Genomic DNA, 23,931 nt, shown 5'->3' with positions numbered 1-23,931 from the left:
GGTGTTATTAAATTCGACCTCGTGTTGCATGTTGTTCTTTGCAATAAAGTTTTCGGCCTGTGCTAAGCTTCTAAACGTGATCAAAACACAGTTTTTACGTGATGTAGCTGAATGTAGGTAACTTCAGCGAGATTAAGCTCCATTTTCACTTTAACTAATTGTTCCACTTCCTTAACTGTTCGTGTTATCCCGTAGCACAGGCACTTTTGCTTCATTTGGCAAACTCATTTTACTCCGCAGCCGGGGGCAACGATACAATTTGTATGTGCACTGATATAGAACAATAGCTAGCTTGATTCACTGGTGCCTGTAGCCTGCTATAGCGTAGCAATTTTTTTTGCTTCTGCTTTTTGCGACATCAGAAGGTAGACCTTCTAGTTCTTTTGGTAATACATTTAACAAATTTCACGTACCGTCAAGTCCCCAGTTACCGTGCGTTTAGGTGGATTTGACGTGACTTCAAATCCTGTTTTTTTTAATCAAAATGAAAACCGCCCTCATAGTCACCGTAAAAATACCTATCTAAATACGTCACAATTTAGAAATAATATAAAACTATTACCAACAAAACGAGAATAAGTAGTTGAGGACATTTGTTTGGCACCAGTGCACGTTATATGATCAACTTACGGTGTATTTAAAATTTTGATTCAACTTTAGTTGGAATGTTTCAATAAAACGATGAAACGAAAGGATTTGGGATCTCTCCGATGGATTTAGGGAGCTAGTTCTTTAAATTTCGTGATTTTGAAACTGCACGGTGAACGACACATGCACGGCGACTGGCGATTTGAAGGAAAATTAGAAGATATTAGTAATCAGTGTTTTCATTCAATTTGTAGACAATTTTCTTTAATCAATTAAATTGTGGGCAGTTTCCTTCAGTTGATTTAATCATTTAAATTTATATTTTGATCCTATTGATTACCAAAAATCCTTCCTAACTGGGGTTCTAATCTACCCGACCAAGGCTAGTCTTGAAAATAGTTTCATTTAAATAGAATATATCAAAAAATTGTGTTAGCATGATGCCTTGGAACTGGTAATACTCGCAGAACACCAGACAAAGAAAATAGAAGTTGAACCGTCTCTGCGCATCTACAAATCGCTTGCTAAATCAGAAGATTTTCTACGAATTTCGACATTCTCTTCGTTCGAACATTTTATGGATATTTTTCTACTCATTTCGGTTTAGCATCTTCTACGCCTTTTAAAGGTGTAGCTTGGAACACCTAGTGTTTTCCAGCACCGTCAAGCATTGTCATATTCGGTTAGCGCATAAATACTGTGAACTCTAGAGTATACTTTGTTGTAACGAGAGTAAGTACTATAACCTTTCTTGTGACAATGAACATATTTTTAGGATTGTCTTTGATTTGGAATTGATTTCATTATGAACTTTTCAAAATTTAATTTAGTTTCTAGTGACTATATCAAATTGTCAGAATTAAAAGCTTTATGCAAATTTTTTTAAGCCCCTCCCGAAACAAAATCCTGGCTACGGGCCTGGGAATGGCGGACGACGATTGGGTGTAAACAGTGGTGTGCCCTCCCCACTGTGTGTTTGACGACATAGTGGTCGCGTTAATTGGCATACTCGTCAGAGGAATCAATGGAAAGGGATTTACTGAAGTGGTACCTATCGTTGCCTGTGGCGTCGACGTGGAATTCGGAACGTTCAAATTTGTCGGAACCTTCTTGTTAAACGGAATGTTAGTATTAGACTGTGGCACTGACGTAGAAGGAACAGCTGCTGTCATCACTTCGGATGTTGCAGCGAAAGGTGGATGAACGTCACCACCGAAAGGCACTGGTTTTTCAGCTGGCGGGATAACATCATTCTGCTCTACATCAAGCCACGACTGAACCTTCTCTTGGTTAGCTCTTTTACTCATTCCGCTTCTAATGCTGACAGCCTCATTATCCAGGGATTGCAACAGTTCATGTTGTTCCGCTCTCTTTTTTTGAACTTCTTCTTGCTTCCTGCGGAGCTCATCTTCTTCTTCGCGATTCCGCTTCAGCAAAGCTTGTTTCTCCTCAAGCATCTTCAGAACCAATTCTGCTCTCCGAGCATTGCTTCTTGAGGTCTTCACTGTGAGTTTCGATTGGCTAATGACGTCTGTTGGGTCGTCGTTGAAGCATTGCTCATACCTCCAGCTCTGGTTGGGATTGGTAGCCTGACCAGTGAGACCAGCACATTCGCTATGCAACCATATGTCACACATGTCACAGCCAACCATTTGGTTCACTAGACCACTGCCGTTGCATTTTCCACACTGCCGAGTGGTATGCATCTTTCTTAGACTAAGGCTGTACTGCCTACAACGCAGAGTACAATTACTGCTTACTACGCAGACCTATATTTACTGCTTTCTACGCAGAAATATAATTTTTGAAGTTTGTTGAGAATTGTGGGACTTCGGCATAATCACTTTTGATAGCAGTTTTGTTGTATAATAAACAGCTTCAAAACTGGAAATTTATTCATATTAAACTAAGTATAGGTTTACAAATCCAATAATTAACTCACATTATAGTGCTTCTTCTCTCACCTTCCGAAGGACAATTTTCAACAAATCCGCCTGTTTCCAGATTCCTATTTCGGAAAACAAATGGATTAAGAATAGAAGTTCATATTTGAAACTTAACCTAATGTATAAATTTGCTTTTGCTAGATAATCTAATTGCATCTAGAGATCATTTAATCATCGAACAACACACTTACTCACAGTGCGTGGTGAATATGTGCGGCGTGGTGGGTCAGTCAACATATAAAGTTTTAATTCCATGCAACTTCACACAGCATTGGTGCATCTGTATTGTTTTACCAGGATGTGTACAGCGATCGATCGACAGACTTCAGGTCACAGTGCAGCGAGCTTAAAACCTGTTGGCGAACAAACAGCGGCATAAAGAAGGGACCTACGAGATCTTATTGTTCCCTGCAGCATAAACTCGTGGTAGCTTTGTTGCACAATCACACCGAATTTCTTACCGGTTGGTCTTTCTATCGCGGCAAATAAGCTGCGGTTTTTATCGGGCACAACTATTAGGTCACGCTGGATTTCTACCAACGGTTGGGAGTAGCACTACCCGAAATTAGTGATTAAATAAATGCCGCCTTTGTAAGCACACGCACTTCGATCGAACGCTTCTTTTCGTCTGTCCATGTGTCTAGTACAGGTTTGCACACTCATTCTGCTCTTTACTCTCTCGTGTAGTTGACGTTTCTGCTGGACGGTACTCAGCTCCGCTTCGGTTATCGTTTAGGGAGTATCCGGATACTACACTACTATCAGCAGTGTTGTCAGATTGGCTGTTTTCAACAACTATACATACACACGATTCCACAATTACCCACATTCGTTGGCTAAATGAAGTGCACTAGACAAACACACCAACTGTCCAAAAAACAATTTTAAGCTTAAACCAAACATGAACCACCATGTTTGAAAAACGCGAAAAAAATCCAAGTCAATTTCAGCCGCCAGAAAATTTGTCTAAGTATTGAAATTGCCTTAAAATCGCATTCGCAAATTGCATTTGTTCCGAGGGGCAATCAGCACAGTCGAGTTGAGTCAAAAGTCAAACTTTTTAAATCGCCTGACCATGTTCGTCCGCATTTTTTTTTGACAGGGCGGCAACTACGTATGTCGTAATTATGGTTGCCAGATACTGCTTTCTTTCTGCACAGTGTTGTCGAGACTCGAAAGCATTTCACAAGATCAGAGAAAAGGTACTTCTCAAGTAGCAGGTATCAAACTAAGCAATGAAGAGAATTTTCCGCTATTGGCTAATCGAGCTGTCCTTGAAATCGCTTAGAATCATTTTTCAGAGTGAAATAGGGTAACGAGCTGAGCCTATTTTTGCTCTATTTCCATTATCATCCTATCAATTTGTATTCGTTCATTAGAGCAGCGTCTACAAGATAGTGCGATGTTGAATGATAGCATTCGATTCGAGTTTTCGTTTCACTCAAACAGCAAATTTATACGCATTCCATCGAAAGGAGGCCGCATAAAAAATAGTGCGGAACCCTTCCCAAAAGTTGGCTTTATACTCTACTTTTGTCTAGAGTTGTAATTTTATCGTAAATAATTTCAGAGCTAAACCCTAGTGGCATATTTTACTGGGTCGTTACACTCCCACCTGTCATACAAATACATTGTCTGCTTGTTGAAATCATTATATAAAATGATATTTATGTTTAAAATTGAAACTTTGAAAGAAATAAGAAAAGTTAGGGGTAGGTAATGTCCGGAACATAACCGGTGTGTTGACGTAGGACAATTATTTTGTGTAAAAGTTTTCTGTATAACTTTAAAAAATCTTGACTAAAACATGTTACTTTTACTAGTAATTCGCTAAATTTAAATTTCGAATTACTGACCTAGTCAGCATTGCTTATCGGCAGAAATTTGCTGCAAACTAGCAACTCTTATTGATAGATGTTTATATACCTGTATTCAATGCGGAGAACTCGGTAAAAAATTGTTTTACTGAATAGATTACCGAACGGGATACTATTCAAATCCCCAGCAAAAGTTCGCTGAACCCGGTGAATCAAACTTAATGCGTAAATTTAGCCATTTGAAGGAGATACAAGCAGAATTTTAAGATTATGATCATCGCGGTTATGTCCCGAACGTTGCACACCCCTAGTTTTTCGCTAAGCATGATTCATTTCCGTACGCTAGGAAAAAGATTCCGATGGTTGTTTCGAGAGACTTTAACATTGACATTTCAAAGCAAGAAAATATTAAATTTGTTGATTTCATGAATAAATGTCGCAGCGAGCTTCGAATCCAGCGCATCCCATATTCACGCAGACGCCAACAACAAAGGTTCTTTTCAGAACCACTATAATTATTATAAAGAATGAAACATTCCCACATATTTCATTGAGTATCATTCGATTTCAATTACAAGTCAAACGAGTAGTAACGACACTCGGGTTATGTCCTAGACATTACCCACCCATCTTTTTTCCACGCTGAAACCTTTAGCCCCCTTAAACAAACTGTAACATCACTGAGAATAACATGGCTTATACAATTAGATTGCGAAATTTCCACCAGCACTAATGAATTATTTTGCGATTTGTTAAATTTTCAGATGTTCGTACATTGATTTTCCCAGAAGGCGTCCTATTACTATAAAACCAGAATCGAACATTAAAATAGCAACATCTGACTTATTTGAACACGAAGTTGGGAATGGAAGAACACCACGTTCGAAACATCGCAGTAAAATACCTGTACGAAATCAGCAGCATGCCTCAATGGAGAATGAATTGATTGAGTTCACTTCTCAACCTGAGTACCGAAAAGCAAAACGTGAGATCCTCATAAAAGTTAGACCCGTGTCATATCCTCAAAAAAGCATTCTGGCACAGAAGATTCTTGATGAGAAACACAATGTAGGATTGCCTCAAGATGGGTATAATGTATCGACAAAAGTTGTTGGTGACGGTGTTAATCACAAACTTTCGGAGAAGAGTCCAACCTTCAAATTTATGTTAGATAAAGTTGATGAAGATAAAATGAACAAAAATTTCGATGGAAGTAGCGGGAATCATAAAAATAATGATCTTAAACTATCGCGTTTCGGGAATGGTAAAAGCGTTCCACAATGGAATCAATCGAATATTATTGAAGCTAACGCAAGCTACGCAAAAAAAGTCGGTGATCAGTATCGTAAATATCACTTCCGAAAAGCTGGTGATAACGCATGTACTCAACGTACTATAACACCCCAGTCATTTTTGGTCCTGAATGCTCCAATGAAGCAAACAAATAGGCACTGGTTAGATCCTGCAACAATTAATGATTCTCAGATGTATTAGATAAGTAGTGAGGTAAACTAACGTTTATTATAAATAATTTATACATAAGTACGCTATACAAATCCACAAATTTCAGGAAGCGCAGCATAATTCTAAAATTATGTAGATGATTGGTTTTTGATACCTTGTTTGACATATTTTTTTCAGAAACGTCAAGAAAATAAATGCTGTTAAATTTTCCGCACAAACCTCTTCGCGTAGTCAAAGATGAAGAAGACTAACGCGTTAGTTGATGTTTGCGAACTGGGCGCTTATTATTATTTCGGGCGCTTATTATTAATTCGCGCGTTCATTGGAATGAAGAAAAAAAACAATAAAAGCAAAAAAAGTTTTGTAGCATATTTCTTTCTCTTCTCTTAAATGTTTAGCTCAGATGCATTGTAAGCATGGTGTTTCGAATGCAAGGGTACACACAGAAAAAAGATTTGTACGTTCAATAAATGTATGAATTAAATTCAATAAATAAAATTATTGGTCGGGAGATAATAAATTTATTTATTGAATCCAACAAAAATATTATTGTTTCAATAAAAAATATCATTTCCTTTTTTAATATTTTTTATTAAAATGTTTTATTGAAAGCAAAAAAAATTAGTTTTTCTAATAAAAAATATTTTCTATCTAATAATTTTGTTGACTAAATTGATAAACAATAAAAGATTGTATTCAATAATACATATTTTTGGTTTAAGAATGCCGCTGAAAGCATCAGTGGGGCTTATGTAGATGAGACTTCATTAAGTCCAGTGATTCAGAATGTGATAAGTCATGTGAGGAAAAAGCAAGTTTAATGATGACAGTTGCAATCAACTTTACACGTCGTACTCCAACAAAATTCCTTTATTTTCAATTGAAAACCATGCGTGCAAAATCTGTTTTGTATAAGGGATAAATCATAAATTACGTAGCGCTTTTAGCGCAGAGGGTATAATAAAATGTGACATGTTGTGACATATAGCAGAGGGAGAATAAGAACGTTATGTAACAGCTAGGGTAAAGTGCTTATTTTCACCATGTTAAGGAGAGAATCTTATTATTTCAATAATTACTCGGCCTGTAATCGACTAATCGCATATAAATTGAGATCATACTAGGTAATCACTAGAAAAACTCTAGTAAGAGAACTGCGGAGAGACAAACGGCATTTTTGGCAACGTATGCCCCGGCATTGTACGGCAACACATCCAATGTTATAAAGATAGACAATGTTCGATTGGATTCGTTTTTTGACAGCTAAACGCGAATCCAATCGATCCAAAATGGAGTCTCCGCAGTTCTCTTTCTAGAGTTTTTCTAGTAATCACCACCAAATTATAGGAAGAATCAATGGTGAAATTGGTAGTGCACTTCAAAACCTATCACAATCTGACGTTCATGAAGACTTTAGGTCAGAGATCTTGTTCTACTGTACATACACACGATTCCACAATTACCCACATTCGTTGGCTAAATGAAGTGCACTAGACAAACAAAGTACAAGTATAAATACACCAACAGTCCAAAAAACAATTTTAAGCTTAAACCAAACATGAACCGCCATGTTTGAAAAACGCAAAAAAAATCCAAGTCCATTTCAGCCGCCAGAAAATTTGTCTAAGTATTGAAATTGCCTTTAAATCGCATTCGCAAATTGCATTTGTTCCGAGGGGCAATCAGCACAGGCGAGTTGAGTCAAAAGTCAAACTTTTTAAATTGCCTGACCATGTTTCTTAACAGGGCGGCAACTGCGTATGTCGTAATTATGGTTGCCAGATACTGCTTTCTTTCTGCACAATGTTGTCGAGACTCGAAAGCATTTCACAAGATCAGAGAAAAGGTACTTCTCAAGTAGCAGGTATCAAACTAAGCAATGAAGAGAATTTTCCGCTATTAGCTAATCGAGCTGTCCTTGAAATCGCTTAGAATCATTTTTCAGAGTGAAATAGGGTAACGAGCTTAGGGGCCATGCATAAATGACGTTGCATTTTGGGGGGTAGGGAGGGTATACCAAATTTGTGACGAAGTGTGACGAGGGGGAGGGTAGGGTCAGAAGTTGTGCGACGTAGCATTAAGTTTAAAACCCATTGTTTAGAGAAAACAATTTAATTATCCTCCATTTTCAAGAGAAATAAATTTAAATTCAAACAAGTTGCTTTTGATGCGATTTTTCATGAGATAAATTTTACGATTCGCGGAATTACAAGTTCGCAAAAATACGAAAAGATTTTGTGTGCGGATATAACCTGCTACATTAGCTAGCTAATGTTGCTAACTAGTAGACTTAGTTTGAAAACTGCATTAAATTTTCACTTCGGATTCAACCAAACAAAATTTAGTAATTTGGATGAACGTATGCTTCTTAGAATCATTGGCAGCTGCAGGATTGTGAACTGAGAGAACTTCTCTTCATGCTACCCTTGACATATAAAATTCAAAACAAAACTATCAACACTATATTTGTCATGAAATGGGCTTATTTTACACGCGATTTGCTGTTATAATGAAAATGCTGATAAAAGTTGTCAAACATTTTGAAAGGACATGTATTTAAAATAATTGAAAAACATTTGTATTTTTTTTTCATCCCCCGATCGCTTTGCATAGGACAAGGGGTAGGGGGTAGGTAAATGCTACGTTATTTATGAGGGGGAGGTTAGAATTTTGTGACCAAATGCTACGAGGGGGGAGGGAGGGGTCAAAAATCGCCGAAAAAAAGCTACGTCATTTGTGTACGGCCCCTTAGCCTATTTTTGCTCTATTTCTATTATCATCCTATCAATTTGAATTCGTTCATTAGAGCAGCGTCTACAAGACAGTGCGATGTTGAATGATAGCATTCGATTCGAGATTTCGTTTCACTCAAACAGCAAATTTATACGCATTCCATCGAAAGGAGGCCGCATAAAAAATAGTGCGGAACCCTTCCCAAAAGTTGACTTTATACTCTACTTTTGTCTAGAGTTGTAATTTTATCGTAAATAATTTCAGAGCTAAACCCTAGTGGCATATTTTACTGGGTCGTTACACTCCCACCTGTCATACAAATACATTGTCTGCTTGTTGAAATCATTATATAAAATGATATTTATGTTTAAAATTGAAACTTTGAAAGAAATAAGAAAAGTTAGGGGCAGGTAATGTCCGGAACGTAGGACAATTATTTTGTGTAAAAGTTTTCTGTATAACCTTAAAAAATCTTGACTAAAACATGTTACTTTTACTAGTAATTCGCAAAATTTAAATTTCGAATTACTGCATTGCTTATCGGCAGAAATTTGCTGCAAACTAGCAACTCTTATTGACAGATGTTTATATACCTGTATTCAATGCGGAGAACTCGGTAAAAAATTGTTTTACTGAATAGATTACCGAACGGGATACTATTCAAATCCCCAGCGAAAGTTCGCTGAACCCGGGGAATCAAACTTAATGCGTAAATTTAGCCATTTGAAGGAGATACAAGCAGAATTTTAAGATTATGATCATCGCGGTTATGTCCCGAACGTTGCACACCCCTAGTTTTTCGCTAAGCATGATTCATTTCCGTACGCTAGGAAAAAGATTCCGATGGTTGTTTCGAGAGACATTAACATTGACATTTCAAAGCAAGAAAATATTAAATTTGTTGATTTCATGAATAAATGTCGCAGCGAGCTTCGAATCCAGCGCATCCCCTATTCACGCAGACGCCAACAACAAAGGTTCTTTTCAGAACCACTATAATTATTATAAAGAATAATGTGAAACATTCCCACATATTTCATTGAGTATCATTCGATTTCAATTACAAATCAAACGAGTAGTCACGACACTCTGGTTATGTCCTAGACATTACCCACCAATCTTTTTTTTCACGCTGAAACCTTTACCCCCCCTTAAACAAACTGTAGCGTCACTGAGAATAACATGGCTTATACAATTAGACTGCGAAATTTCCACCAGCACTAATGAATTATTTTGCGATTTGTTAAATTTTCAGATGTTCGTACATTGATTTTCCCAGAAGGCGTCCTATTAGTATAAAACCAGAATCGAACATTAAAATAGCAACATCTGACTTATTTGAACACGAAGTTGGGAATGGAAGAACACCACGTTCGAAACATCGCAGTAAAATACCTGTACGAAATCAGCAGCATGCCTCAATGGAGAATGAATTGATTGAGTTCACTTCTCAACCTGAGTACCGAAAAGCAAAACGTGAGATCCTCATAAAAGTTAGACCCGTGTCATATCCTCAAAAAAGCATTCTGGCACAGAAGATTCTTGATGAGAAACACAATGTAGGATTGCCTCAAGATGGGTATAATGTATCGACAAAAGTTGTTGGTGACGGTGTTAATCACAAACTTTCGGAGAAGAGTCCAACCTTCAAATTTATGTTAGATAAAGTTGATGAAGATAATATGAACAAAAATTTCGATGGAAGTAGCGGGAATCATAAAAATAATGATCTTAAACTATCGCGTTTCGGGAATGGTAAAAGCGTTCCACAATGGAATCAATCGAATATTATTGAAGCTAACGCAAGCTACGCAAAAAAAGTCGGTGATCAGTATCGTAAATATCACTTCCGAAAATAGGGTTGCCACCTCTGGAGAGGCTTTGACCCGGAGATTTTCACTGACCTGGGGGGTGGTGAATTTTGATTAGAACGAGATTGAAATTGGAATCAAAGCGATTGTTCGGCGGTTTAGAGTGCTTTAATCGCTTTTTATAACTACGTTAAAGCTGTAAATTTTTTACGTTTGAGAATGATTTCATCGGTTTAATCTGGTGTAATATTTCACTTCCCCGCCTAAGTGTCAGGAATACAAAAACACCAGCTACTCTCACTGTGGAGGATAAGTCGCACGAGCATCGTTCTCCTCCACAACTAACAGGAAAAGGAGGCAGGGCTGCGGCATCACATGGGAAGCACTATGTGGTGTCGGTTATTCATTACCAGAGGTCGCAACAAAAGGGCAAAACAGGGGGCAACCCCCTACCCAACACACAAGGGTCGTTGCAGGAGTTGCAACAACACCGGAAGAACTCGTTTAAGGTTGACCTAGTCAGTAGGATTAGAAGAAATCTGCCATACCTTGGTGCAGCAGGTGATAAGCACCACTAACAGTGAAGTGATTAGGTAAAATTTGAAGCAAAATAACTTTTTTACACAATTTTATGCGTCTTAATAGAGTGCAACATTTCAATTGTAGCATATAGCGAAATATTACTTGCCTTAAATTATAGTAAATTTTATATGTTTTTCGTTTTCATTACTTTGTGAATCAAATCAACAATATTTGGTGAACTCATCTTCGCCACATTGAAACGAAGGGTTCGTTGGGAAAAATAATTCTGAACAAGAGTAATAGTTAACTATGACTTTTTGAATATTTTGTAAAGAATCAATTCCAAAAAAATTGATACTATGCTTCTTCCAACCAAACCCGGAGAAATTGATGTAAAACCCGGAGGCCCGGAGATCGCTCCAGAAAACCGGAGTCTCCGGGTCAAACCCGGAGGGGTGGCAACCCTATCCGAAAAGCTGGTGATAACGCATGCACTCAACGTACTATAACACCCCAATCATTTTTGGTCCTGAATGCTCCAATGAAGCAAACAAATAGGCACTGGTTAGATCCTGCAACAATTAATGATTCTCAGATGTGTTAGATAAGGAGTGAGGTAAACTAATGCCTATTATAAATAATTTATACATAAGTACACTATACAAATCCACAAATTTCAGGAAGCGCAGCATAATTCTAAAATTATGTAGATGATTGGTTTTTGATACCTTGTTTGACATATTTTTTTCAGAAACGTCAAGAAAATAAATGCTGTTAAATTTTCTGCACAAACCTCTTCGCGTAGTTCAAAGATGAAGAAGACTAACGCGTTAGTCGATGTTTGCGACTGGGCGCTTATTAATTTGAATGAAGAAAAAAACAATAAAAGCAAAAAAAGTTTTGTAGCATATTTCTTTCCCTTCTCTTAAATGTTTAGCTCAGATGCATTGTAAGCATGGTGTTTCGAATGCAAGAGTACACACAGAAAAAAGATTTGTACGTTCAATAAATGTATGGATTAAATTCAATAAATAAAATTATTGGTCGGGAGCTAGGGGCAGATCACTCTAGGAATGTATAAAAAAAATTGCATCAAATTAGAAAAAATGCATTTATTTGCATCAACTTTGCACTCCCTCGCAGAAAAGTTTGTTCAAAAAACGTCCTACGCTGATCCACTTTGACGTTTTGCTGAATGTAGGGCTTTGACGTCTTACACGCAACTCAAAAGACATTGCACGCAACGCAAAATACATTATGAACTTCTATTTTGATGAAAATAAATGCATTTAATTTCGCTGATTTTTAAAAATGCATCATAAGTGATCTGCCCCTAGGTCGGGAGACAATAAATTTATTTATTGAATTGAACAAAAATATTATTGTTTCAATTAAAAATATCATTTCCTTTTTTAATATTTTTTTATTGAAATGTTTATTGAAAGCAAAAAAAAAATAGTTTTTCTAATAAAAAATATTTTCTATCCAATAATTTTGTTGGCTAAAGTAATAAACAATAAAATATTGTATTCAATAACACATATTTTTGGTTTAAGAATGCCGCTGAAAGCATCAGTGGGGCTTATGTAGATGAGACTTCATTAAGTCCAGTGATTCAGAATGTGATAAGTCATGTGAGGAAAAAGCAAGTTTAATGATGACAGTTGCAATCAACTTTACACGTCGTACTCCAACAAAATTCCTTTATTTTCAATTGAAAACCATGCGTGCAAAATCTGTTTTGTATAAGGGACAAATCATAAATTACGTAGCGCTTACGTAGGGGGTATAATAAAATGTGACATGTTGTGGCATATAGCAGAGGGAGAGTAAGAACGTTATGTAACAGTTAGGGTAAAGTGCTTATTTTCACCATGTTAAGGAGAGAATCTTATTATTTCAATAATTACTCGGCCTATAATCGATTAATCGCATATAAATTGATATCAACACCTTTGCATCATTGTTAAAGAACCAATATAATACCACAAAGCCCTGAAACCGGTAAAATGCTCGTGTTCAAGCGCAATGAAAATTCAAAGCGAGTGCCCCAATTGTCGCTCTACCATTTGACCTAATGCGTTGAACAAAGATGGCAGACGCTGCTCTAACAATCGGCTTCAAATGGGTAGCGTGATAATGGGAACATGGCGAAATTAGGCTCAATACCCTACTATTCGACAGTTTGCACAACGCCACGCGCGGTACGGTTTAGTATGGCCAAACTGGTGTCTTAGGGCGTCAATGAAGTTTTTCTGACATGTCCTTGATCATCATTAGCATTAGAATGTTCATCTTTGTTGAGGGACGGTTCATTTTATAAAGTGGACACCTGTTTCTTGTTGTGTCTGCTCTTCTGTTTCATTGTGTAAGCATGGAGTGATTTACTGATCCGGTTCGTAGTTCAATTCTGCACAAGCAGCGCACGGGGACTTAGCGATGCGTGAGTAGGCCAAAATCACAAAGTATTCGAAGTCAGCGGAGCACACAATTAAAAAGAACCTTCTGGATAGAAATTTACAATAACCTGGTGTTGTGACGGATCAATACACGATAACATAACAGTCAATTTTAGTTTTAATAAATTTATTAATTAATTCGCGAGCGGCTTTCTCGTGTTTCTCTTCATCGCGGTATATATAACTGTGTCGCAGTGCACAGAGCAGCGCGCTTAGGTAAGGGCGCGCATGTAATGAGATGTAGGTACAGGTGTGGTATAACACTTCTCCCCCTCGTAAAACATTCTTCTTTAATTATGTATTGCAAAAAAATCACAAATTCAACTTTTGTGGCGGTTAACCACACGGCTTGAGCGCCGTAGGGTTTGAGGGGTCCCAGCAGCAGCATTTTGACGAGTCCCGTTAGCTGGAGAGACTTCAATCAGATCAGGAATCACTCTTGTAGGTGCAGTCGAATCTTGGCCAGCTAACTCCGGAGTTGGACAAGTTTGCTCCATACAAAAATTACCAGCAGTTTTCGCCAACGATTCTCCGTCTGTAGGTACTGCTTGAATGTAGTGTCAACGTCCAACTTCTCTGGAGAACTGTCCGCCGAGCCTTCAAGCGAAACATCGCGTAGATTGGCACCAACGCCAGCAATGTGGTCGATATGACGTTCCCAAACTCTGTCATCATCCAACCGTACAGCATATCGTAATTTTCCAGTCAGCAATTCTGCCAAATTTCCATATGCCGTTTGACAGAAAATCTCGTACACGCACTCGATCCCCATCCTAAAACTGCCGCACGACATAGTTGTTACTCCTTTCAGCTTCATTCTTCGGCAAAAGTAGATCTAGCCTCGATCGAATTTGCCGACCGAACATTAACATCAAAGACGATTGTCCTGTATAAGGATGTAGCATTTTTCGGTAGGTTAGCAAAATGTTTGACAGCTCCAAATTGAGTTGAGACTTTGTGCACTTCAACGCCTTCAATTTCTGTTTAAACGTTCGGACGTAGCGCTCAGCCTGTCCATTGGTAGCATGATGATACGGTGCTTCCGTTTTGTGCATTACCCCGTTAATTCGTAAGAACTGCTGAAATGTTTCCGAAATGAATTGAACGCCATGGTCGCTTACTAACACTGACGAAATACGGAACGTACTGAAAATTTCACAACACATGTTCACCGTGTTCTCAGCTGTAATCGACTTGCAAACTTTGATCTTCTGACATCGCACAAAGCAGAAGCAAAAAAATCGCTATAGGCACCAGTGAATCAAGCTAGCTATTGTTCTATATCAGTGCACATAGTGGAAAAATTAGTTAAAGTGAAAATGGAGCTTAATCTCGCTGAAATTACGTACATTCAGCTACATCACGTAAAAACTGTGTTTTGATCAGGTTTAGAAGCTTTGCACAGGCTGAAAACTTCATTGCAAGAACAACAATGAAACACGAGGTCGAATTTAATAACACCAGAATCAAGATCCCTGTGCATATGGAAAACGAAATGGTGGACGTGCGTATCCATGATTTGGCCCCGCGCACCAAGGAAGATTACATTAAACGAATCATGTCGCAATATGGAGAAGTAAAATCTATTACGAATGATTTTTTCACCGCATTGCCAACGGCGTTCGTATTGTGAGAATGCGAGTGACTAAACCAATACCTTCTTACATGACTATCGAATGCAAATCACCGAAGGATGGCGTAACCTATAAGCAAACAACGCTAATCATATATCCCGGGCAGACACCAACATGCCAATTCTGTAACCATACAGCCCACTACGGAAAAACATGCGCCGAAGCAACTAGTCAACACTCATCTACTACAGCCAACTCTAACAATCAGCCACCAACACCTTCAGGTAAACCAAAAACAACGACCCCCAAGCGGCTTCACCGCCAAAGAAAAGGATCTCAACACGTAGCAGCAAAATGCGTCAACAAGATCTGGCAGACCGATATTGTTAGCATTTTTTTTAAATTTTTACTTATTGTAAAAAAATTAAAAGACCCACGGCTCAATTGTGCTAACGCATTGAGCCGTTTCAAATAAATCTTTAGATTATAAAATAACCAGAATGAAGAAATATGTGTCCATAAAAGGACCCGCAAAATCCACGTGAACTCTCTTAAAAAGGTTCCGTAGGAGTTTCCCAGCAGTGCAGTCTCATCTTCGCAGGTTCTGGTCTCACCGATTGACATTCAGCACAGTTTGAAACCATTTCTTCGATTTCTCGATCCATGCATACCCACCAGCAGTGGCTAATGATTTCGTACGGGTTGTTTTAAAGTGCGTGGAATGTAGCTCCTCCAACACTCGTTTTCGCAAAATGGCAGGCACATATACACGTATTCCTCTTAGTAGACATCCCTTCTGAAGTGAAAACTCGATCTGGTCCACTCCGAATCGGTCTCCACTTTCTACAGGTTTCCCGTACTTAATACCTTGATTCAAATTGCGCACTGCTTGATCCTCCGCGGTAGCCTGCGCTAGCTCAGCAGCTGTAAGCGGCAAGGTATCAATTTGATTCAACTCTATGATATCAGATTCTTCAATTTCGTTATCTGGAACAGCACTTAAAAGCGGAAAGCGTGACATGGCATCAGCATTCGCATAATCAGTAGACTTCCTGAAGCGTATCTAGTAGTCGAACTACTGCAAATAGGTTGCATAGTATTGCATTCGCAATGCGGACATGACAGGCAATCCCTGTGCTCTCCGAAGATTTTCGAAATCGCCTGGTTGTCCGTAATCAAGGTAAACTTCCGACCGTACAAGAATTGGAAAAACTTCTTTACGCCGAAAATAATAGCGTACGCTTCTTTATCCACCTGCAAGTAGTTTTGTTGTAATCGGCTCAAGGTTTGAGACGCGAACTGTATCGGACGCTCAGTACCGTCGGTGTATACATGGCTTAACACAGCACCAACTGCGTAAGGTGACGCATCCGTGGCAAACAGCAGTGGTAGTTCGGGCGAGTAGTGGACAAGGAAACTGTCGGACTGCATTTGTTCCTTCACCTTCCGGAAGGACACTTCGCATTGATTAGTCCACTTGAAGGGCACTTCATGTGTCAATAGGTTGTTCAGAGGATACAGCAGATTCTCGAAAAACCGACCGTAGCAATTGATTAATCCGACGAACGACCGAACTTCGTCCTTATTTTTCGACCGGGGCATTTTCTGGATCGCTTCAATCTTCTTACGCAGTTTATGGATACCATCCTTATCTATCAGGTACCCGCAAAATTCATTCGTGTCAACAAAGAAGTCGCATTTTTCCTTGTTCGCATGAACGCCATGTAAATTTATTTGCCGAAGAACCTCTTCTAGCCGACGCAAATGAATTTCATCATCAGCACCAGAGATTTTTATGTCGTCCAGAAACACACTGACTCCGTCAATTCCCTGCAGTATTATTTCCATCTGAAGTTGCCAGATTGCTGGCGCCGAAGCGACGCCGTACATCAGACGATTTGGACGGTACAAACCTCTGTGAGTACTAAAGGTTAAAATTTCTCAATCCTCGGGAGCGACTTTCATTTGCAAATATGCTTGAACGAGATCAATTTTGCTGAATTTCGTTCCTCCAGCCAACGAAGCAAACAATTCGTCCACAGTCGGTAGTGGATGCTTGTCCAGCACGAGATTTGAATTCACTGTTTGTTTATAATCCCCGCAAATCCGCACACGGTTATGGGACTTTTTAACAGGAACGATTGGTGTTGCCCTATTGCTTTGGTTAACTTTTATGAGTATTCCCTCCGCAACGAGTTTTTCCAATTCGTTCTCCACGATTTTTTGCATATTGAAGGGCACCTTCCTTGCTTTCACGAACACAGGACGCACATTACTCTTCAACGGTAAATTGACTTGGACACTGGAAATTTTACCAATTGAATTATCGAACACCCTCTGGTACTTCGCCAACACTTTTTCGAGCACAGCAGCAGTAGAAATAGAAGCAGTGGCAGCAGCAATCGTATTAACAGCACACGGTCCCCGGATGTTTATCGGAATTCACCACATACAACAGTAAGGTAATGTTCTTGTTGTTGAATTCCGCCCGCGCGTCGATAATACCCAGCACATAGACGCTGTTGTTGCAGTAACTAATAAGATTCGTATCGCACACACGCAACCGCGCCTTCGAAAACAGGCTTTTTCGGAGCCTAGCACTGATAATACTGACTGGCGATCCAGTGTCGACCTCAAACCGCATGTTCGATCCGTTTACACGCACTTCGAACCAGAATTTCGTATTTCCCGATATCGACTCGACGGTACACACTTCGCGCTCTTCCGCATTAGTAGGCTTCACACTATTACCGGATTGGTCGAAATAGTTCGTCTGAGCCACACTTGATTTATTCCCGGCACGACCAGAAGCATCATTCGATTTCGCGGCGGAGTTCATTTTCATACTCACTTTTGCGAGATGCCCCTTTATTTTGCAAAATGAGCAAACGGTTTCCCTATGCTTAAATGCATTTGCAAGGTGAGATTTATCCCCACAGCGAAAACAGCTAACCTTGCCCGCGTTTGGATGCATATTCGTGGAGGATTTCCCTTTGTCACTCATTTCAATGTGTCTTTTTCTGCCGTGTCCGAGATTGACCCGTTGTGGTAAACAGCTACTCTTTCCCCATGCTGTCACCAATGCGCCCGACAGTTCAGTTTACGCTATGCGTTGAGATTAGTTTTACCCAAGATGGGAGAAAGATGGGAACATTTGACACTTAAATACTTGCAAAATTAAGCATGGCGGCCGGGGCCCTTGAAGTGAACGAACGAGCATCCTGATTCTTTGGCGCACGATGAAAAGAGGGAAAAGGCCGAGCTTCACCTCGGATCTACATATTAGAACACATAGGAAGACTTTTTACTTCGAAAAAAACCGATTAAATTAACTATTACCGAACCGAAAGAAAATTTATGGCTACAGAAAGGCCCACTACGTCATTTGTTTGTGCTTTTCTTCTTCATATCCTCTTGTTTTTTCGGCTTCATCAAAGAAAAATGACAACCGCACTCACATACAGAAAAAAAGTGCACACCTATATCCGTCTTGAGTTTTACCTATCGGCGCTCACCAAATAATAACACACACACATGTTACATCATCGCTTCGCTGTGCAGTGGAAATTTTTGTTTCTTTTATTTTCGCTTTCTGTCTCTGGAGCTCATGTAAGTGAACAGTACTTTAGTAACCTGTTCACTTGGTTTATCAGTGTTACTTTGCATGTTGCTTAGACCCGTTTACCGAATATTTATGGGTGTTCAATCATGTTTATGATTACTGATATATAAAAAGGGGGAGGGAGAGAAAATTTGATTTTAAAACTTTACGATTCATTTGCAAGTGCAACTACCAAGAACCGCTTTATTGTATCTAATAGTGAGATGGGATCATTCTTTTATCTTCGAATGGATTAAAATGACGAAAGTAACGTTAAATTTCACAATGAATTTTTCCGAAAATGTTCAATCATAGTAAAATTTTCAAAATAACTTTTAAACATCAGCAAGGACTGTTACATCACATGGTAGTTAGTTTCGACTTGTAATTTGCACGATATTATATAAAGAAACTAACCCAGTGGTGAAAGAGTTCGGAACTATGTTACATATCTTTTTTATATTGATAGAATTGAAAAAAATCTATTTGAAAGTACACCGCCTTGAGAATATTTTTTAAAAATTTCATGGAAGTCCAGACCATGAGCAGCGATTACTTGAAACCTTTAACTGGATTTTCTCGAAATGTTTTTTCTCCTAAATAATTTTTACATGATTACGATTGCCAAAAAAATAGGTAACCGAACTTCTTCATTTTTCCGCAGTTGTTCGTAATTAGTTATTCTCGTACTTTAGCGAATCTTTTTAATAATAATGTTTTGAATCAAATTTTACAGCTCAAAGCATTTAGGGAAAAGTTTCCTAATGCAGAAATTTTGATTAAAAATATCAAAATATTTATTTATTTAAGCGTTACGGTACGAGGAATACTCCTATACTAATAAGTTTTTTGAGTTTTAGAATTTTAGCTCATATGGTGGACTTTCATCGTAATCATAGCAAATCTGTTAAAAAATGTTTTGAGGAAAAAGCCATAGCTCTACCAATTACCAATAAGTTTTATAAACCTACCTTTGTTTTTTTACTACGAAAAATGTACTATCAAAAAATTATACCTTAGATATAATTAAATGATTGCTTTATCAATCTTTATCACCTATGAAATTCAAATTTTTGTCACTTTTTCATCGTAAAAAAGGTATGTAACCTTATTGGATTACGAAAAACTAGGAGTGGGTAGAGGTGTGCGCCGATGCATTTTTAATCGGCGGCGGCGTAAGCGACATATTTGGCCGGCGGCGGCGGCGTTGGCGGCGTCACGCCGTTGGGCCCTATCGGCGGCGGCGCGCCGGCGTGTGTCGGCGTGACGAATATTGACGCCTAGGTAACTAAAAAAACTCTCACAATTCCTTTCCCAAATTTTCGGTTGCTATTGTAACAGACTTCACAGCACATACAAACAAACGTTACAGTTTGAAGAAAATCTAAAAAATCATCGCCCACGATGTACTAGCGACATCTGTTGAACACATTGCACAAAATGTAATTCTCGCAACCATATCAATTTTTTTTCAACTGATGCTCCAAAAGACCACCCTGCTTGCCAAATGCAAGATAATAAATGAAAGGTGAAACTATTTTTACAGTTGTAAAATTTGAAGAACGAAATAGAAAAATTGTCGATGTCGCATCTTACGACTTCGCATGAAATAATGATTGCAATGGACAAATTTGAAGAATGCAGAGTAACGACTGTATTTCAATGACCCATAATAATTATTTATTGTTCTATATTTGGAAAATTAAGCAACGGTAAAACAGTTTTTGTTTTGTTTGAGGAAATTAATTGTTGTTGTCGTTTCATTGTTTTTTGTTTCTATTTAGTCATCTTTACCGTAAGCCCGGGGCAATTGACAGCTCCCATATATTGAATTCATAAGCAAATTTTGGGGTGATTTGGTGATGTCATGGCGACTCGAATGGAGCAAAATTTGAAAAAGGCGCATCCCATTTATTATTTTCCATATCTGTGGAAAATAATCAATTTAAGCATTTCTACCATTTCTTTTTGCTGCTAGAATTCTAATAAAACACAAATTCTATTCAAAACGAATGGTTAAGCTTGGTGGTGATGTACTTTCATTGGCCAAAATGTTTTTCATTTATATTTCTCGAGATAAAAAGCACCAATGATTTAACGGTTTCAAACTTCACACAACAAGAAAACCAAAACATGTTTAGGAGGGAAGAGAGCCGGTTGTTAAAAACAACGACTTCCAGCTAAATATATAATAAGATTTATGTAACTTTGCTGACGGTTTTCAGTTAGGGATAAATTTATTCTCTAATAATAATTTTCTTTATTCTCATTTTGGAATAAGCTTTTTCTAAATGTTGTTCTAGCCGCATTGACGGCGTTCATAACACACGTAACGAAACACGCTTTTCTCTTGAAACTTTTTCGTTTCGTTGTTCGTGGTTCTCATACAGAGAAGGCATACTAGCGCCACCATCAAATCGATGGTGCATATATGAAACAAGAACTATCTGTCAAGTTGTCCCTGGGTTGTTTACCGTCGCTCTTTTAGAATCCCGCAGATATCAGGAACCCTAACACGAGGCGTTATTATTGGCATTACTGCGCAGAAATGTCACTTTTAATGATCGTGTAAGGACACCTTTCAAGGTAGACACATTACTTCATTTTCCAGGCTGGTGTTTACTTTTACTTCTTGTAAGTACAAAATCGCCAATGATAAGGAATACGATTCCCTGGCACTACATTTTTTACAACGTACGGTCAGCTTCTATCTTGAGTGCAAAGTATGCTCGATTTGCTGGAATAATACAGATCTACACCCTGACGAAACCTAAATATACAGTTACTATCAATCATAATCATTCCACGACATGACGGCTCCTGTTAGGTTGAAACTGATCACTAAACAAGTCTGATTGAAAATGGTCTGAGCGCTCTCTAGTTTTTGTAGCACCTGCACCCCGCCAATTTCTCCAGCAGTTCCGGGGACCAACGAATTCTAATCCATTGCATACATTCGATACACCAAATCAATTAAATTACTAACGTACTGTTATGTGCTTAATCACCGATCGGCATCGTGTTGTAACTTAATAAATGGTTGTGAACAACTCCCACCTTGGGCACTTCGACAAGAATGAATTTCACATTTCCGGCCCATATTGTTTGTTTTGGTTTGCATGAGATTAAAAAGACCGTAACATTTTCGGGTGGGTGCGGAAACTAAGTAACGCAATTAGCTCTGTGTCAAAATCTCACTAACGCCACCGATTTGTAATTGAAATCGACCGTTTTTTCTACAAGTGATGAAAATTCATCTCGTGTTACGTCTTATTTGTCTGTGATACCGGGCTGGTGCAACTGACACTGAAAATCTTTCTTGAGTGGGGCTAGATCACACGATGAATAATTTATGAGACTAGAAATCTTACCCTCTGCATCGCCACATCTGTGCACCAGCGTCGCGAAAAGTCAAGATCACTTTGCTCAACTGTTCTTCGGGAAAAAAAATTAAAATAGGTGACGATTCAATCAATTATAAATAAACCTCGCATTGAAAATAAATTTGGTGTTTTCACAAAACTAGTTCACGTAAAAAAGACATTATACTGAAACGTTTAGTAGGTGGTTGTGTCTGAATATGTTTAATATTTTTATGATTCTAATTCATAACTCGATGAAACATTGATTTGTATTAACTTTATTGACTAAAACAGTCAAGAATTGAACGACGTGCAACGATTTTCGTAAATTCTCACCGTGTTATCGTGATATTTTAGTCTTGAGCTTACCGTTGGATTTTTTACACAGAGTCACGTGTCTTATAGTATTCTAAATTATTTCACTGATATGAATTGTGGCTAGGTAATGTATTTTGCTCAGCGCAGTTTCATTTAATTCCGAACATTTCTCTGAATTTTAACAAAGGGATAACAGGGTTACAGGTCCTAGTAATGTCTTTGTATCTAATGCTCGTGCCTATGAGACTGGTTGCTAGCAGTTGTACACAATAGCTCACATAGAAATTTCAAAACCAAAAAGCAGAGCGAATAATCCATGAATGATAGTCTGAGTTCCTTGTAATTGTTTACGTAAGTATAATAAGATTATGTGGAAAATTAATTACTTCATGAACTACATCATGAACAGTTTCACGAGCTCGACTGGTGAATCGTGTGTAGCATATTAGGAATTAAGAATCGGTTAAAAAATCATTGAATAATACACTGCGTTCCAGTGAAATTGATTACGTGCATTAGGGTCAGGCACACAATCGTAAATTTCAGGCACATATATCTTGAAAGTGGAAGTTTTTTTTTAATTTGTGGACCATTTCACGCACACGAATGGTGAATTGAAACTTATATGCTCACAATCATAACCAGTTGACGAAGCAAGAATGGATCTTTGAATTATATAACTAGTGTCGTGTAATGGTTTTCGTGAAAATATCAAAATTATTTCAATTTTTTAATCCAATTGACGATCACTAATACCAAATAATGATCAAGATGTGATAAATCATCAATCAGTTAACGTCGTATATTCGGCCCATGGACAATGTTCGTAGATTTGTGGATAAAATTATGAGTCAACAATTTTAGAGTTCGCGAATTGTCGGCGCGGGAAAAATGTATCGGCGGCGCACCGCCGATCTACCGTTCGGCGTCGGCGTACGTTAAAAATTACCGGCGGCGGCGGCGTGGCGCGGCGGCGCACAGGTCTAGGAGTGGGTAATGTCCGGGACATAACCGCGGTGTTGACGTAGGACTAAACTTGGGCATATCATATGACATTCATGGATAATTTGAACTAATGCACTTTTTGAATGAATGTTTACTGGAAATTTCATGTCGAATGAGATTGCCACATTCACTGATTTTCTAGGACTTGCAAAAACCTTCGGGTTTGTAGATTAATTTGATAAACATTTGCTTATATGAATCACTGGTACATGTACAGAAGAATTGACAGGCGCAAACTCAATCCAAGTTATTAAATGGAACTTTCTAATTCAATTCTTTCTCCATTATGTTTTCATCCTAAAAAGAACGGTTTGCAGATAACTATTTTTGGTGATAGCAGACGAGAATCCTTTCTAACGATTCGAACCTTGCCCGAATTCGCTTCTGCTGCGTACATACACGAACATTCCCCTTTCGCAGCTCACATCGAATGAGCATTGTATATCGCAATGGGATCTCTTTTATAAACTTCTTAGTGCAGATGGAACTCCATCCTTTTGTGCGACAAATGGAAATATTTTCATCATTCTTTTTGGCGTGGCTTTCGCTTAGTAGCAGGGTTGCCACATTCACTAATGTTCTTGAAAGATTTGCATTGTAGATTAATTCGATAAACATTGGTTTATATGTGTCATTGATAAAGTACAGCAGACTTGACAGGCGTAAACTCAATCCAAGTTATTAAAAGGAGCTTTCTAATTAAATTCTTTCTCCATTATATTTTCATCCTA

General features: G+C 38.3%; 1 protein-coding gene across 5 annotated transcripts in view; it reads left to right on the top strand.

Annotated features, from left to right (window-relative positions):
* Window positions 1–12,305, top strand: part of LOC131689389 (uncharacterized) — a 468,781-nt gene extending 456,476 nt beyond the window's left edge. For 2 of the 5 annotated variants that reach the window (XM_058974448.1, XM_058974447.1), the window contains exon 7: window positions 5,116–6,359. In XM_058974448.1, coding sequence (XP_058830431.1) covers window positions 5,116–5,845 — 730 coding nt within the window. In that variant the 3' untranslated portion in view covers window positions 5,846–6,359. Of the gene's footprint in view, window positions 1–5,115; window positions 6,360–9,803 lie in introns of those variants that run through there. The other 3 variants (XM_058974445.1, XM_058974446.1, XM_058974449.1) reach the window with 3 other exon arrangements.
* Window positions 12,306–23,931: the final 11,626 nt, after the last annotated feature.

Source organism: Topomyia yanbarensis, chromosome 3, assembly GCF_030247195.1.
Source record: "Topomyia yanbarensis strain Yona2022 chromosome 3, ASM3024719v1, whole genome shotgun sequence".
NCBI classification, from domain to species: Eukaryota; Metazoa; Arthropoda; class Insecta; order Diptera; family Culicidae; genus Topomyia; species Topomyia yanbarensis.
This window is presented reverse-complemented; position numbering and strand designations above follow the sequence as displayed.